General features: G+C 36.4%; 1 protein-coding gene across 1 annotated transcript; it reads right to left on the bottom strand.

Annotated features, from left to right (window-relative positions):
- Positions 1-14,407: 14,407 nt before the first annotated feature.
- LOC114535947 (ATP-dependent DNA helicase Q-like SIM) lies at positions 14,408-16,212 on the bottom strand. Its single transcript, XM_028557287.1, has 3 exons — positions 15,713-16,212; positions 15,416-15,622; positions 14,408-15,374 (listed from the first exon to the last, which is right to left on the bottom strand). Exons 1-3 carry the CDS (start codon positions 16,210-16,212, stop codon positions 14,408-14,410), a joined length of 1,674 nt encoding a protein of 557 aa, XP_028413088.1.
- Between the last annotated feature and the right edge of the window lie 650 nt (positions 16,213-16,862).

Here is a 16,862-nt window from a genome sequence, read left to right as displayed (position 1 = left end):
ATCGCCTAAGCCTGTGAGAGGCTATTACACCTTTGCTTTAACTTCAAAAAGTGTTTTTGAAAGTGTAATTTCAATTTTGGTATCAAAAATACACACTATATTTATAAAGTATAAAACTGTACCTGTACTGTTTTAATCGTTTGAAACGATTTTAAACCATTACTTAATTGCTGGCATGGTATAATGCAGCAAAATTGAATGGGCAATGTTTACACTACTAGCTTTATGATTATTTTTGTATTGAATGATGGAAACATTAGCTATAATATACTCAGTAAGATATAATAAGACTTGAGTTCTGTGTCATTTCATAATATAAGTTTAGGTCAAGTTAACTGAAATAGCGAGGGTTGCTGCATGCATGTTTTTCTAGTGGCTATGAATGGGCTGAAATTCACAAAATACTAAACACAGCACTATGATTAGGTTCGAAGAGTTTATATATGCATGAATTGTTGAATTCATGGTCCTGAGATATCTGTTCAATATTCTCAAGTTTTCTTAGTTTTTTCGCACAGTTATACTCATTGCTTATGCAAAAGAAAATATAAATACACTTACGACATTCAATCTCTTCAGTCTTGAAGTGTTTCTCGCAAACATACAGCTCGCCTGAATCGATTTGGCGACATAAGCTTTTGTTTACAACTCCTTCGTAATCATGTTGAGCCTAGCCTCTTGAGTTCTCGTTGAAAATTCGTCTTTCCCAGACGGAATTCGAAAGATACAAACTCCAGCATGCTTTCTGCTGGTTTTGCATCCAAATATTGAGCAATTAGCACCGGGCATTGTAGAACAATGTCACTAAAGAAGAGTTTTTTCACCTCGCAAGATATGGTAATCCTACACATAAAATTACTATGAGCTATTGTTTACGATGGCACACAATGCCCTATAGGTTCCATGTGACCAAGAATCCAACATATTTCGTCATGTGATCAGGCCTTCTAAACCCTCCCCTATATTAACTACGAAATAGTTATACATTGCTATGGTTGCCGGATTGTTGCAATATTCAATAGAAATAAATACATATTTAGTAAAACCAAATATATATTGAGCTGTTACATTTATATTTAATCAACCTATTATCAATTCAATTTCAAACACTTTTACATTTAATAATTGATAACTATATTCAATTCAATACGTTCAATACGTATTCAATAAATTCTGCACTTTCACATTCAATAATTGATTACTTTTACTCAATTCAATACATGCAATATATATTCAATGAATTCTGCACTCCGGCATGCCAGCGGTCTACAAAGTAGTTGGGATAAACGTTATATTAGAATAGTTTTAAAACACCACGCAGAATCAAAATGGCGGGGAAGGGTATACACTAAATGAGATAAAAGACGCTGTGGAAAGGAAAATTCAAAGAGGATTATCAGCGGTTCAGAGTAGTAGGAGTAATAGTAGTGAAGAGGGTAAGTGAAGTTTTTTTGTCGTTGTTTATATTGTAAGCAATATTGCAGTAATCTATTAAACCGTTTTTACGGCTAAACGATTTTAGGCGGTTTTAGTACATACCTTCTAGGGATATTTAGGAATAAGATTGGGGATACTTTGAACTTTGACCAGTGTGAGCAGATTCAGTAATTTTTTTTACTTTTGGTAAATTCCGCCAAATTTGGAAAGTTTCTATCAAATAAGATGCAAAAATGCTGCAAAACCCTGCTATATTTGATATTTGAGACAGTGCCTTGAAATTATTGGGTTTTCAGGTTAATCTTGCTCCATGACATCATTATTGCTTTCAAAAATTCAGTAGGTATTCCTATCCACCAGGAAATGGGAGGGGGCAATTTGGTAAAATTATTTATCATTTAGAAAACTTGAACACAAAGTTGGTAATAACTGCTGAAAATATCTGGTCACACTGTCTTGGAGTTAGAGCTCTGTCATTTGTGGGTGACATTTTGCAACCAACAGCATTGCACTTTTTTTTTAAATATAGGTAGTGAGGTCATTGCATCACCTAAAATCTGAACCGTTGGAAAGGGAAGGTGTCAAAAATTTTAATCATAGATTTCACAAGAGAGAGTCATGAAATATAAACCAGCATGGTTCGAAAACATATATAATTGATTGTTCTATTAATGCACAAAATATCTAAAGCAGTATGATAAATATATTAGTTGACTTTATTCCTATATTAGAAAAAGACATTGAAATAAAAATGTAAACAGTGTCAATATATATCATTAAAACAAAATTTGAAAAACTTTTTTTCCATGCAGCAGCATCCACAACAGTATTACCAAGTACAATTAGACCACCAGCTGGTATGCCAAGTACAAGTGCATTGGCAGTTGGTACATCCAATGAGATTTCTGGTATCATTGGCAGAACTCATGATCTTCTGCAAACCAATGCCTGATCTGTAGGAAACACTGTAGGCAGAGCATTAAGTTTGCAGCCAAAAAGACGAAGATTAGGGCATCAATATGGACCAAAAATGAAAATGCCTGAGCTTAAAACTATGGAAGTGACTGTTATTGATTATGCTGATCATGATGACTCTGCTGATCATGAAGGAAACATACCTGAAATTTTACCTGACTACAGATTGGGAAGGTTGTGGTTTTGTTTACCGGAACAGTTTATCTGATGACCAATGACAAAGAGGATGCAATAAGATCTAAACTGGTTGATGTTTTTCGATCCATACTAAGTAATTTAAAAGAAAATGATTTTTCTTTTGTTAAAGTTTCAAAAAAGATTGTTTCTACCCCAGCATGCAAAGGTCACAAATGGGAATATCCCCAAGTTAAAGCAATCAAGGGTCAAGGAAAGTTATACATCCGATTAGAAAAGCCTCAGAGTTCTTTAATGTCATCATTAGCACCCCAGGGTGTATCTAATATTGCAAGCAATCCAGTGTTTTCAAATGCACAAGACAATAGTGTATCTGAAAGAATAGAACCTGGACAGCATTTTACATCACATCACCAACAAATTGATCTTGGGCAACCATCTTCAGTGGGTTGTGAACAGATTGATCTAACCAGTGAGCAACCATCTGCATCAAATCATGATCAGGTTAATTTTGATAATGAGGAAGATATTGAGGCTCTACAAACAATGTTTCCAGAAAGAAGTGAGCAATATCTTCGCCAAATGAGGAAATAACATTACCCTACAAGACACAATTAATGACATTTTGGGAGAAAATGGCAATATCAATGGTATAGTAATGGATTTCTTTCATTCCTACAATAGCCCTGAATTTGATGCTGTGATGCCATTGAAAGTACAAATAAGAGGAGAACCGGCAGTAGATACTGGAGGCGTCCTACGTCAAGCATTTACCAACCTATTTACTGAAATTGCAAGTGGAAAATCTTACCTACATTTATTTAGAGGTCCCCATCAAAGGCTTAATCCAATTTACAGCAGTGAACATGTCTTGACTGGAATATTTAAAGTGTTTGGATAGATGATAGCTCATAGCTTAGTACAAGGTGGGCCTGGTTTCGCATTCCTTGCTCCTAGTATTTATTGGTATACAGCAACAGGAGATTTGTCTGACGCTGTTGCTCGAGCTTCGTGTCTTGATATTGGTGAACTTTCTTGTTTTATTGAAAGGGTAAGATGTTCAAAAAAACCACAAATACTTTGAAACCTTTCAAATTCTTGTTTCCCATGATTCAAAATTGTTTTGTCAAAATTAAATGGGAAGAAAAAAAGGAATGGCTCATATAAGTCATATTGTTTTTATGGATAAGTTGCACATGTGTGCACTGGAGGATCTCTTATGCAACAGCCATTTGGTGCTACTTGAGTGTTTCTTAATGCTATTCATGCCTATTCTCTGCCATAAAAACACCATGATTTGTTATAGCAGAAAATTGTAGGTTTCTGGTTTACCAGCCCTAACTGTTTTTGACATCCAAAATTGCCAAACCTAATCCTTTTGCTGATTTATTTTAAAGTTGAGCAAAGCCACTGTAATTAGATATACAACCCCTTAAATGAAAATCTTTTCTAATTATTTGAAACTATTCAGAAATGTAATAATCATCTTGAGATACACGCTGTGAAAAGTTATTTGACCATATTCATTCTGGCATATGCCATTTTTGAAAGGGAAGTTATTTAACAGAAACTTGCATATATGCATGTCTCCTCAACTATAATTCTAGATTAAAAGTGCTACAGTAGCACTATTAATGCTACAGTAGCATCATTAACAGTAACTGTTGATGATCTAAGACAATGATTTTTTACGTTTCATGCAAGAAAGTGGAGAAACCAGATTATTGAGAGAAAGTATTTGTGCACAAGCATGCACCTCTTACTGAAGTATAAGGACACTACCATGCTTTTTCATTAGAAATTATTTTCTCTGTTAACGCAGGAAAAAAACAAGGATGAAATTATGCAATGCCTTATTATTCATGATACTGTACTCAAGCACAAGGCTATTGTTGACCAGCTCAGGAAAGGCTTGTCAATCCTTGGTTTTCTTGGAGAAGTAGCAAAAGCACCTCAGAAGTTTGAGCAATTCTTTGTACACCATGGTGATGAGTTATCATCAGAATACATTAAGTGTTTATTAAAACCACCTATTTCTACTGATGAACAAGTCAACAATGTTGTCCAGATGTTATATCGATTTATAGAAAATGCCACAAATGCTGATCTGATGAATTTCTTGTGTTTTGTGACTGGCTCAAAATCATCTACATCATGCTTAACACCTGGGTCAATCAGCATTTCAGTAGCTCATGGTGACAGTATTTTTGCATCAACATGTACATTGAACCTAAAACTTCCTTCTGGATTTTCTCATTTCTTTCATTTTGAATGTGCAATCAGGGCAATGCTACCAACATCAGGCAAAAAATACACAACTGCCTAGTCTGTTCTGCTATCATTTCAGGGAGCTTTTATACAAGGAGCCTTTTATTGTGTTGATTAACATTGGAACCTTTTATTGGAACTTTTTATTGTGCTGATTAGTTGTTGGAAAATTGCTACCAAGAACAATTAGCAATGGGTAATTTAATGTTGTATACAGGGTGTCTCAAAAAAAATTGCAACTAAATATGCAAGAATATTAATATTGTTCGGGTTTGCACAATAGTTCAGCTAAAATGACTTTTAGCATTGAAGGATTAAGTGAAGGATTAAGAGCCATTTTCGATTCCCAGAGGTGCTTATCTATTGCACTTTAGAGCTGTATTAATGTTCTTGCATATTTAAGTGCTTGTGTTTTTTTGAGACACCCTGTAGAAGAAGCTATATAAAATATCAATGTTGTTTATGCATATGATGAATATTTATAGGTTAGGGTGTTTTGTATTCCAAATGAAGGATTTTACAGTAGGTAATAAAACACAAACTATACAAGTATACAGTATACATTGAGGATGAATATTATCATCTTGCAATGTTTTGTTTACTAAAGATGCCATTATTAAATGTTGCTTTATTGTGTATGTTTACAAAACATTTTGACCTTGTACTGCAGAAATACCATCCAAGTAAATATCAACACCATATGTATCTGACATCCTTAATGCTCCACAATTTGTTGCAATGCAATTAACCTTTCCTGTGATACAGGGCATATTGGCATAATTCTTGGGTAGCATTACGAAAGATGGTGGCAACAGTTGAAGCAAATCCATCTATACAACCATGAAAATCCATCTATACAACCATGTACCAAAAATTTCCATCGAATAAGAGAGTGGTGCCCATCGATATGCCACAAAGAATTGGGGCCAGGAACACTATAGACCCTACGAGTAATAACACTGGCCCACCTAATAGCTGTATTTCTAGGGTCCACACGTGTGAGTGATTCTCTTATTCTGGCCCTCTGTACTTTTTTATGTTTGGAGATCTGATGTAGCCAATGAGGTACGACTCGCCTGTGGTATTACCATGTCGAGAGATATATTCACGCATCAAGGTATCTAATTGGTCATTAGATATCTCAGAAAATCTGCCAAGATCTTGCAGACCAAATTCTTGTGCTCTCCTATATATTGTCCACCGCAATACCTGAAGCATGCGGGCAATTTCACTCCAGCTATAAAAACTGCTAGCACGTAGGTTTTCAATGACTTATTTGGGCAGTATGAATGACAGATGTCCTACATTTCCCGCTTGATTTGCTTCCCGTGTACCAATGACAGGTAATGTTGTTGCATTGCTAAAACTTTATGAGACCAGAAAATGTGAATTTCATTAAGTAAATAGCATAACTCTCGCAAAAAAAATGAGCATATTTTGAGACTCAGCAGGATTGATTGAGCTTGGTGAAGCAGAAAAATCGTCACTGACAATCAGTATGCTTGTTGTGGGGCTAAAAAGATCAGGTAAAGACCGTACGACGCTGACTGCTATTTCCAGTCTATTCAGCAGCAAAGCTCCCTGGTGATAAGTTAAATTTGGCTCTTCTAGATGTGTTTCAAGATCCGCTAAAATAGACTCTGTGGTTTCCAGAACATCCTGCCATGTTGATACTTTGCTTTCTGGTATACTAGCGGTTCCAGGCTGGCATTGCACATTGTTCGCCATCTGAAATTACCATGAGGCTCAGTATGCAGATTTCATCAAAATACCTCGATTACAGCGTTCCAACTTCAAGACAGTGAAGAGTATCTGCTTTTCTTGAAGCACCTCGCATAGTTTCTGCCACCATTTTGTTTATTCGATCATTAGAAGGTATTTAAATAAAGTACTGTACCACTACTTTGTAGACCGCTGGCACGCCGGAATGCACAATGTATTGAATATATATTGCATGTATTGAATTGAATAAAAGTAATCAATTATTGAATGTGAAAGTGCAGAATTTATTGAATACGTATTAAACATATTGAATTGAATATAGTTATCAATTATTAAATGTAAAACTGTTTGAAATTGAATTGATAATAGGTTGATTGAATATAAATGTAACAGCTCAATATATTGGTTTTACTAAATATGTATTTATATCTATTAAATATTGCAACAATCCGGCAACCATACATTGCATGCAAAGTCCCCTCGCCTGAAGCAATAAACATATATTTCCATCACTGAAATTCTATCATACTCATTTTTCTGCTGAATGATCAAAGTCATAAAGTAAAATCCTATATCTTGGTACGATTATAAAGTCGACTCTCAAGCTATCGAATTCGACTATAATCATAATTGTGCTACGAATAGTTTTAAATACTACAATTTTTAAGGAAATTTCAATTACTTTTTAAACAGATTCACTTTTAAAAATAAATACTTTCCAAATCAAAATCATTTCAACGAAATTGACAGGGGCGGATCTAGGATTTTTCAAACATTAGTCCAAATTGGGAAATTTTGAGAAAATTTTTCAAATCGGCAGAGCGGAATTTTGATTATTTCGGCTCATTTTAGGGTTCATCACAATGCCCAGGAAAGACATACTAGATTCCGCTTATTAACAGAGCTGGCGAGGGTCATATTTCAAAACACACAACTTCGTACTCCCATATATTATCCCCTTATGATAGCAATAGTTGATTTAACACAAATTAAACAATATCCTCAAATAAAATAAACAGAAATATTTCCATTGCTTCGCGTAAGATGCATTAGGCGTGCAAGAACTTTACAAAACCAGGCTAATCATAACAAACATAATATGCTATAAATAGTCGCAAATATTATAATATGCATCGCGAACTTCAATATAATGCAAATTATCAAACACTCTAACAAGTGTTGACTGTTGAATAAGTAGGCTTATCTATTCTAGTGCATTTTACGACGGGATAAGTTTTATAACCATAATATTATGATTATGATATATAAACTATATTGATAATTGATCAGGTTTAGACACAACAAAGCGGCATGAAATCAATAACTGTGAATGAACTTGTCACATGGAACACTCCTAAATCATTATATTTTTAGGTATATTGCTATATTTCTTATATTATATCCATTTTAAATGTTTCTCTTACCAACACAGTCTTAGTTTTCATGTTCAGCAGGGATATCGTGATTAATTCCCTCGTCTATTGAAGTCTAACATCAACAAATTGCTCGCATGAAATCGCTGCTCCACAGTAAAGTTTATCAAGAGCCAATTATTTTTTGTAAAATCCTGCTTCGAATGTCCGCGTATTAACACAATTTTCCAACAATAAAGTTGTAATCCTTCGTATAACGGAATATTGGAAGTAAAGAGCCTGGCTTCGTTTGCATTTTGCAATTTTATCATTCTGAAGACAGAGCAATCGAACCCCGTTTAAAGTTCAAGTCAGTCCGGCCACCCCAAAAATCAGTCGAGATAAGTCCGGTAAATTCAAACTGACCAATCGCAATGCAAGAAATGGACTGATTTGGCCCCCTTAAGGATGCAAATCAGTCCGGCCACCCCACAAATCAGTCGAGATAAGTCCAAATGGCTTATCGACCAATCAAACGAGCCGGCTGACCCACCCGATTCTGCGAGTTTTTTGCGTTTTACCGCTGCTCTGGATGAAAGAATATTGCTTTTTTGAAACTGAACGCTGTAACTGGACTATGATTTTAATTCTTATTACAATCTTGAAAGGGTTAATTATTCATATTTCAAGATAAATTTGAATATTTAATTATCATTTTTACTGCCAAAAATACGTAAGTCGCGCGACTGACTGGACTTACCCTAGATCCGCCCCTGGAAATTGACGAATAAATTCAAAGAGGTGTCATACATTTGTTGATAAATCCACATATTAAACTTACAAAATACTGGCATGCTTTAAAATACAAAATCTACCCATTTAGCTGTTCAAAAACACTTGCTTCAAAAAATGCTTCAAAATCATAGATTTTTTACCATCAATTTGAATGAAAGTTTTTCTATCCAAAGGCATCTTTTACATTATATTTTAATAAATTTTACGATTCTATTTTTTGTATATTACCATCCAAATGAAAAATATTTAAAAAAAAGTTTTATAATTAAAAATATCAGCTATGCTGATGTGAACCGAAATTTTAATTTAGCCAATTGCACGTTTGTAAAAGTTTGCTAGTTACCATGCGCATAACTTACAAAAACGGCCAACGTCCATGACATGGCGAACAACTTTCATTTCACATTTGCATTCCCGGGTGTAATTAAAATATCCGGCCAGAATTAGTACCCTCGACTGGTGCTTCGCACCGGCTTGGGGACAAGGCAATGGTGTGAGGTACCAAAGGTACAACCCCCTTGGCAACGATTCAATTGTTTGAAAATTGTGCCAAATTGCAACAAATTTAAGCAACAAGAATTTGTGCCAAATTTTTTACTTTTACAAAACAAGTAAAAGTGACCTACTTGAATACCTGGCTTTTAAACATTTATTTGATTTTTTATGTTTATTTTACAAAAACAATTGTGCGCTATATGCAACAAGAATTTTTCTGGTAAATGAGCTTTGCTGAAACACATGAATATACACCAAATGCAAAACATGCAACAAAGTATTTGGAACCAAATATGATCTGATATGCCAAAAGTGCACATTTAAGTGAAGGAATTTGCATGTCATACACATTGTAATGCTAGGTTTACAACACAGTCAAATAAAACCAGCCATGCAAAAAAACTGTGTATAAATTTGATAAAACATTTTGGACAAACTATCGCCATTTCCCTTTTAAATTGTTACAGTATTATTTAATTTATAGTTACAGAATGTTACTGTATTGCATAAAGTTATATGGAAAAAAAACTGTTGTAATTGGCAAGAACTAGCCTGTGCACAGACGGAACGCAAAGTAATTTCCGTCTGTGAATAATCGCGCAATAGCTTGCACACAAGCCTGTCCCACGTGATCGCTAATTTCTAAATTATTTGCATAATTATTTACATAATTTTTACATAATTATTTACATTATCGGCGGAGTTCTAGAACAACATGGCGTCGTTTACAAGCGTGGGCCTCAAATGTGTCTAATCTTTATCTCTATGACTTGCGTTCTTTGTCACAAGATAATACAAAAGGCATACGAACGTTTTTTGGTTGATGGAAAGGCAAATTTTGATGTTCGCACGGCTCTTTCAAAACTGCCTTTCACGGTAGAATTTAACTCAATTTACATATGTAAATGTTGCTTGAATAAGCTGAAGAAGCTCGAAAACCTACGACGGCATGAAGGTGAACTTATCGTGAGTCTAGAGGAACTCGCTAAGCCAGATCGGGGAGATTCAGATGAAACGATTATTCAACAAACTTGGGAGTTATCTGATGGGAAACGACAAAGCGCGGAACATCGACTATTTGTGACAAATGTCTCACCAGTGCCCAGTCCAGTGGCAGGAAATAGTGACTATTCGCCATTATTGCAAGGTGATATTCATGTGCAAGGCAGGAGTTTATCGAATTCGACTCCTGTACATTCTACACCGATCAAAGTTCCACCAACAAGAGCAACACCAACCACCATGGCCTCATGTACTGTTGTTACTGCCAAATTGCAATGGCCCAGTGGAACAAGAGAACGACAGCTCCCAAGCGATTTGCAGTCCCTTGGCAAAATGCTTGTGTGTGGCACGTACAAACAAATTGCTTGTGCTGCTTGGAATAATGCAGCACTTCGCAAGCAATTTCATGTTCTGGCACTAAAGTCAATCGACAAAGAGTTGAATGGTCTATGTTCCAGGAAACAACCAAGCTGCCTGCGATCTCCAAATAAGGGGAAACTGCTGGACTTTTCCTTTGAAAAGTTAGTCGAGGAACTTGAGAACAGAGCTCCATTTGCTTACTCAGTCCTGCGTGCAGCGTGTGTAAACAAAAGAAACTCGACCAATAGATCTGAGTGGGTCCCAACTGTGTGCATGGCTGCTGCCATATTATTACGCAACAGATCAGCAAGCCTGAATGCTGTCCAACTACTCCTGAGTATTTTTTTCTATCATTCAAGCTGGACGGTATGTATTTTTATATATTTCCGTTCCCATTTTACTCTAAAAACCTGACATACACTAAAAAGTTTCAGGTACAAGTTAACATGACTAAAACATTTTTTGTGTATGTTGAAAATTTTTTTTAATTGTCCAATCATAATCAGATCTGGTGCAAGTATGCCAATAAAATGAAGTGAACATTTAAATTGATAACTATATTATATCCATTTTGTTTTAAATAGCCAACCATGCGCAGATTGAAGGTCCTACGCCTTGTTGTGTCCCATACACAACTTTACAGGAAGCTGGATGAATTTGGGCAGGACCATGACAAGCCAGTTAAGTCTATGATGCAGCAAGAATCTGCTTGGATGAATGCAAAACAACCAGCAGTACCAGCTCCTGATAAAGTTCCTAATAGTTCTGAAAGGGAAGTCACAAATGTCAATGGTACCACAACTGGTTATGAATTTACTGACAAAAGTGACAAGGATGACTTCAGTGACAATGATTCCAGTCATAGTTCCGATGACGAGGATTCCATAACTGTCGGATTCAATCGCTCAGTGCACAGCCGACCCAGTGGTCAAAAAATTACAATTGAGAATCTAGATTACAGCCAGAAAGTACATTACATGACCCAAGATCACCAAACAGGAGATAATCATTATTTAACTGTGTGTGCGACAGCAAATCGTATTAGCGGCAATGAGTTGAGTTCACAAGCACCACATGGCAAATTGAACAGTATAGAGAATGGAAGATTTATTCCAAGTCACATGGAACAGTGCTCCCAGAGAAATAACTACATTGTACTCACTGAAAGAGCCTTGGTACAGAACATTCCCTGTCTTCAATCATTTGAAGATGTTGTTGTAAGCCACATCCCCCATGTGTATAGCAAGGGAACCAACTGATTCGGTAAGGGTATAGAATATATATATTTATATATATATATGTAGGTGACCATAATTTTAGTGGAAATTATCGAGTGGTATATATAAATACACTCAAGAGCATTCTCAAATTATCAACAACTTCGTAATATGATAATTTTAGAATGTTCTCGAGTGCGTATTTCATAATTTCCATACCCAGCGCAAGCAGAAAGATATTGTCTGCCGTGGCTGAGTATTGAACCAGCGACCTTCGACTTTCTAGATCGATGCTTTGCCAACTGAGCTACACGGTCAGACAGATTTAAGACTGGAAATTGCTATTTTGTTGCCTGTATTAGTTATAATTGTACCATTAAATCTTGAACTTTATAGCAGTAGAATTTCATTGTTTACAGACATTTCTTGGACTTCTCTACCACAATGAGAATGAGGCAGAGGGGATGACCTCCATTTTGAAGAAGCTACACAAGTCATATGTCCCCTTTAGTGGTAGTGGACCCAATCGTGAATACAGTGATCAAGCAATTGTGGGAGACCAGCTAACCGTGGAAAGAGCTGTAAACACACACAATACGCTCAGTAATGGTTTTAACCCAAAAGAGAGGCTGGAGGGTCTGCACTTCGAGTTTGCAGATTGGCATGGAGTTAATAAAGCTTTAGAAGTAAGTGATACCTATATGTATGTACAGAGTCGTGGTAACAAACCAAAACTGGGAATGATAAACAGTAGCACATTATCCTAGATAAGATTTTCCATTTAAGGATTTCTTCATAATCCTGGCTGTCTATGTTTTGGTGTCCTAATAAGTCTGATGTAGGATTTTTCTACTATCTGCTGTGGTTTCAAAGTTCTTAAGGTTCTCCATTAGGATCGTGCATAGGATTTCTACCAATGGGTTAATACTTTTACATTTTTTATTACAGATTGCATTCTCCCATATGTACAGCTCTGCTTCATCCAGTGACAAGTGTACTCTTTACAGTGATCGAAACTTGATCAATCGAAGAAATGTAAAGGCTGATGTAAGCTCTAATGTGAATGCCTGTCGGAGATTCTTCAAAATGGAAGTAGAGGCAAGGCTGGTCGCCGCTGGGATATTAGAACTGCAAATTGAAGAAGTCGATGATACTCCAGATCCTTGTCATTTGCCCGACACTTCATCATGGTCAAAAGAAAAAAAGAGACAGTGGTTGAGGAAACTTGCAACCGCCATTGTGGACAACTATGTCCTGGATAAGGATAGATATGATGCATTTGTCATAGCTTGTGAGAATTTGAACATGAAAGAGAATTTCCCAAGAACAGGTATATATTTGTTGTTTTTCTAGTGGAATGAGGAAAATAACACCACCCCTGAAAATGACATACATCGCCACTCAGACTGCATTAATATTTTTACTATATTACTATATAATTGTAATACAGTAGAAATAATTTCCTCCGAAACATGCAGATTAGGTTTTATTTGGTGAAGATTGTTTGGGATGGAGCTGGGGTAAATGATGATTTGGTTGAAAGAGCTGAAGTTCTGATGTTGTGGGAGGGAAAACATACTTGCAATACATACTTATCTCCCTATCCCTCATTAAGACCAAGGCCGAGATCAATTAACCCATGAAGGTGGAAAACGTTTCCTTTCATGGGGTTCTGAAGGTGGCATTAAGTTATTATTATTATTATTGTAGATGTCACTGCTGATGGTAGATATGTGTCGCTATCCCGGATACAAGAGCATGTTTGCCCAAGATGGGAAGTGCCGTCGAAATCATGAGCTAAAGCATACACCACCAGTGGTAATCCCTCAAGAGCAAATCAGATCCGATGTCTATTTTGAAAGTCCGCCTTCTGAAGGAGATGATATGCTCAACTACCAAAAAGCCTTATTGGAATATGGCATGCTTATAGAAAATTTAAAGGATGCCATATCTGAAGGTACGGTGCATAAGTACAATAAGGAATTGCTACACATTAGTCAGAGTACCAGGACGATCATATATGTGCTATGGTGGATTCAAACCCAGTTTATTAGCAGGATTTAAACTGCAAGATATGTATTCCTGGATAAATGAACACAAAAAAATATTCTACTCAGACGAAGAGCTCAATGAGTATGCTAATCATGATCTCGTGACATGGCTGCAACTTAAAACATGTGTAATTATCAGTTATTATATATGTACTATTCAATTTCCTGATTTTTTCCTAATTCTATAGTAAGTTCTTTCTAGCTGTTGAGACTTATTCCCTTCTCTTTACCTAGTTCAATAAATTTGTTATTAGGGAATTGGTCCATTAATATTCACCCTATTTCACTATACATACAACCGCAAAAAATGCTTGCACAAACATAGTTCAGTACTCTTTTTTGTAGCCTGTGTAAAGTTGGACATAGCACATGCTACTTTGTTGTGGCCATGTCATGAAATCGAACATAATATATTGCTAATGAAGCATAAATCTGAAAAACTCATTTTCATTCTACATTATGTGTCCCCACTAGTTAATCCCAAAAAAAAACTACTGGTATTTAATGAAGCATCGTGTGATTCCTGAGTGTCATCTGTCAACATTGCTTCATCATGTGAGTCCAGCATTGGTAATAATGAATCATCATCACAAATTTCTTACCAGTCCATATCTGCAATGATCTCAGATTCATCGTCATTATCTAAAACTGAGATGTTGGTGATATCACCAAATACATCATTAATTAAGGACAAAATTCTGCATGCATGTTGCTCACGCCATACTTCACCGTACTGAATTACATCAGAAACAAAGAATATTTTGTAGCAATGTCTTAGGATGCTTAAAATCTGGAGAGTTCCAAATTCCAATAGGACTGTTGGTAGGGTGACCGTATTGTGCATTTGTTCTGAACTTTCTTTACTCAGGTCTTTTTTGAATGCAATTAGTTTTTCTTTTAATTCTTTTCTTTGTTGAACACTGACAGGTCTTGTTTGTTTAGACTCCTCATTTGTTGTGCTAAGAATTGTAAGACCTGAACCTGGCAGGCACTGTGCTTCACCACAATTACATTTCTTAGCACAACTGTCACAACAAGTATGTCTATTGTTCACTGTTATGGGGACGAATCCAAACGGTTTCGAAAGTGATTCTCTTCTGCAGCCAGTTTCATCGTAAAGAATTTCTTTAATGTCACGGGAAGAATGTGAGGACAGCAGACCGTTGTACAGTAATATGCACTCTGAGGGAGATCCATATCTTCCTGCATGACCACTCTCCTGTACATAACACTCTATGTTTTTGGATGGTCCAAAATGTATTATCCTGTTTACCTGCTTACAATCGACACCCATGCCAAAAGCAACAGTTGAAATTAACACCCTTATGCAGCCTTCGTTTTCTGACATGCTTTTGGAAATATAGCGTTTTACTGCTTTGGGAGTCCCGGCATGGTACATTTCCACCAAGCATGCTTTACAATTAGGCACACCACCCATATAAAATTTGTGCCCAAGACTTGTCTCAAACACACGATACAACACTGCACTTTGCTTCCGCATTTGACAGTAAATGATTGTTCTAGCAGCAGACGTACCCATAATGCGCACATTTTCAATGACATCACTGAATAGTAACTCCAATAGAGTGTCCCAAAAGAGTAGTACAAATTCGATCGGTCAGGAGACTTGGACACAACTGCAGTATTCTTAGTCAACTGCAGACTTTCATAAATTACAGCCTTGGTTTCCTTTGTAGCTGATGCTGTAGCAACTATCATATTCACTTCATCAGGAACAAGTGACCGTAACTCTCCCAAATTTCCATACCACTTACGGAAAGGCAGTTCCCCTTTTTTAGCACCAGGTGTGCCCCTAAAGAGAGAAATTCAGATTTTAAATGACATGTATGAACATATTATTATTGTTAGTGGTTTAGTGAGAAATACATTCTTTTCAACCTACCATTGACTGATGCAATGTGCTTCGTCTACAGCAACGCACACCAATGATGATTTGATATGTCTGCTTGATAATATTCCTCTCCATGTCGAAGTGAGTAGGCATTCAGGCGAACCATAAATATGCGTGTAATGTCCGTTGATGATCTCTCCAACAAGTTTGTCATCGTGTTCATCGGTGACACAAACTGCCGTTACGCCTAGTTTCTGCAAATAGCGGACCTGATCGTCCATAAGGGCTTTTAGTGGAGAGATCACCACGATAATACTGCTTCCAGAACTTCGACGATAAATGACGTCGGCCATAAAAGGTACCGCCTGGTAGATAAGCGACTTTCCATAGCAAGTTGGCAGACTAACGAAGACATCTCGCTTCGAAAAGAACTGCCGTAAAGCTTCACTTTGTTCTTCGTATAATGATGGTATTTTAAATACATCTAGCACTTTCTGAACCACGCGATTCCAACGAGAACTTTCAACATCACCGTCGCTTCGAGCTCCCATGTTGTATATTCGATGCCTTTATAATTATGCATATTATGTGTATAATTATCAACACACGGGCCAATGAAAAACGCCCTACTATGCGAATAGCTGATGGCCAATGAGAAATCGTTATCAAAATCCTGACAAAGCTGACGTAGCCGTGCAAGCTATTGCGCGATTGTTCACAGACGGAATTTACGTGAGGCCATTTCCGTCTGTGCACAGGCTAGCAAGAACAAAAGGGGATTTTGTTTTAGACCAATCAGCAAGTTAGTTTACATTTTCTGTAACCCAATCAGAATGCACAAATTTTGATAAAAAGTACAATACATACCATTTTACATACTATATCACTTGTGGGATTTTCATGGATTTGAATAGGGCTTGAAAAATTTGTTTATAAGTTCTACAACCTTCTTTGATATGATTAAATAGTTTCGAAAATACGTCAGTTGGGGGGAAAGGGTCTCAGGAAAACGGCAAACTTTGAAAACATGAAGAAAGTAGATATATGGGCATTTGGTATGGTTATCTTTAATTTGGGAAATCCAAACTTGAAGTACCCTTTCCAGTTGGGTCTTTGGAAGGACATTCCTATATTTGAGCAACTACTGGATATTCTGCATCAAAAATCACCTCAGTACTCCAAACTGCAGGAATCAATTTGT

The sequence above is a fragment of the Dendronephthya gigantea genome, unplaced genomic scaffold (assembly GCF_004324835.1).
Source record: "Dendronephthya gigantea isolate DGI-Jeju-01 unplaced genomic scaffold, DenGig_1.0 000128F, whole genome shotgun sequence".
Taxonomy (NCBI): Eukaryota; Metazoa; Cnidaria; class Anthozoa; order Malacalcyonacea; family Nephtheidae; genus Dendronephthya; species Dendronephthya gigantea.
This window is presented reverse-complemented; position numbering and strand designations above follow the sequence as displayed.

Bases quoted from the DNA above. Each gene is read 5' to 3' on its own strand.
- LOC114535947 (XM_028557287.1), bottom strand. From the start codon at position 16,212: ATGGGAGCTCGAAGCGACGGTGATGTTGAAAGTTCTCGTTGGAATCGC. The intron at 15,623-15,712 runs GTAGGTTGAAAA...TTCTCTCTTTAG, and splicing joins GCACATTGCATCAGTCAATG to GGGCACACCTGGTGCTAAAA. The intron at 15,375-15,415 runs GTACTACTCTTT...GTTACTATTCAG, and splicing joins TCTCCTGACCGATCGAATTT to TGATGTCATTGAAAATGTGC.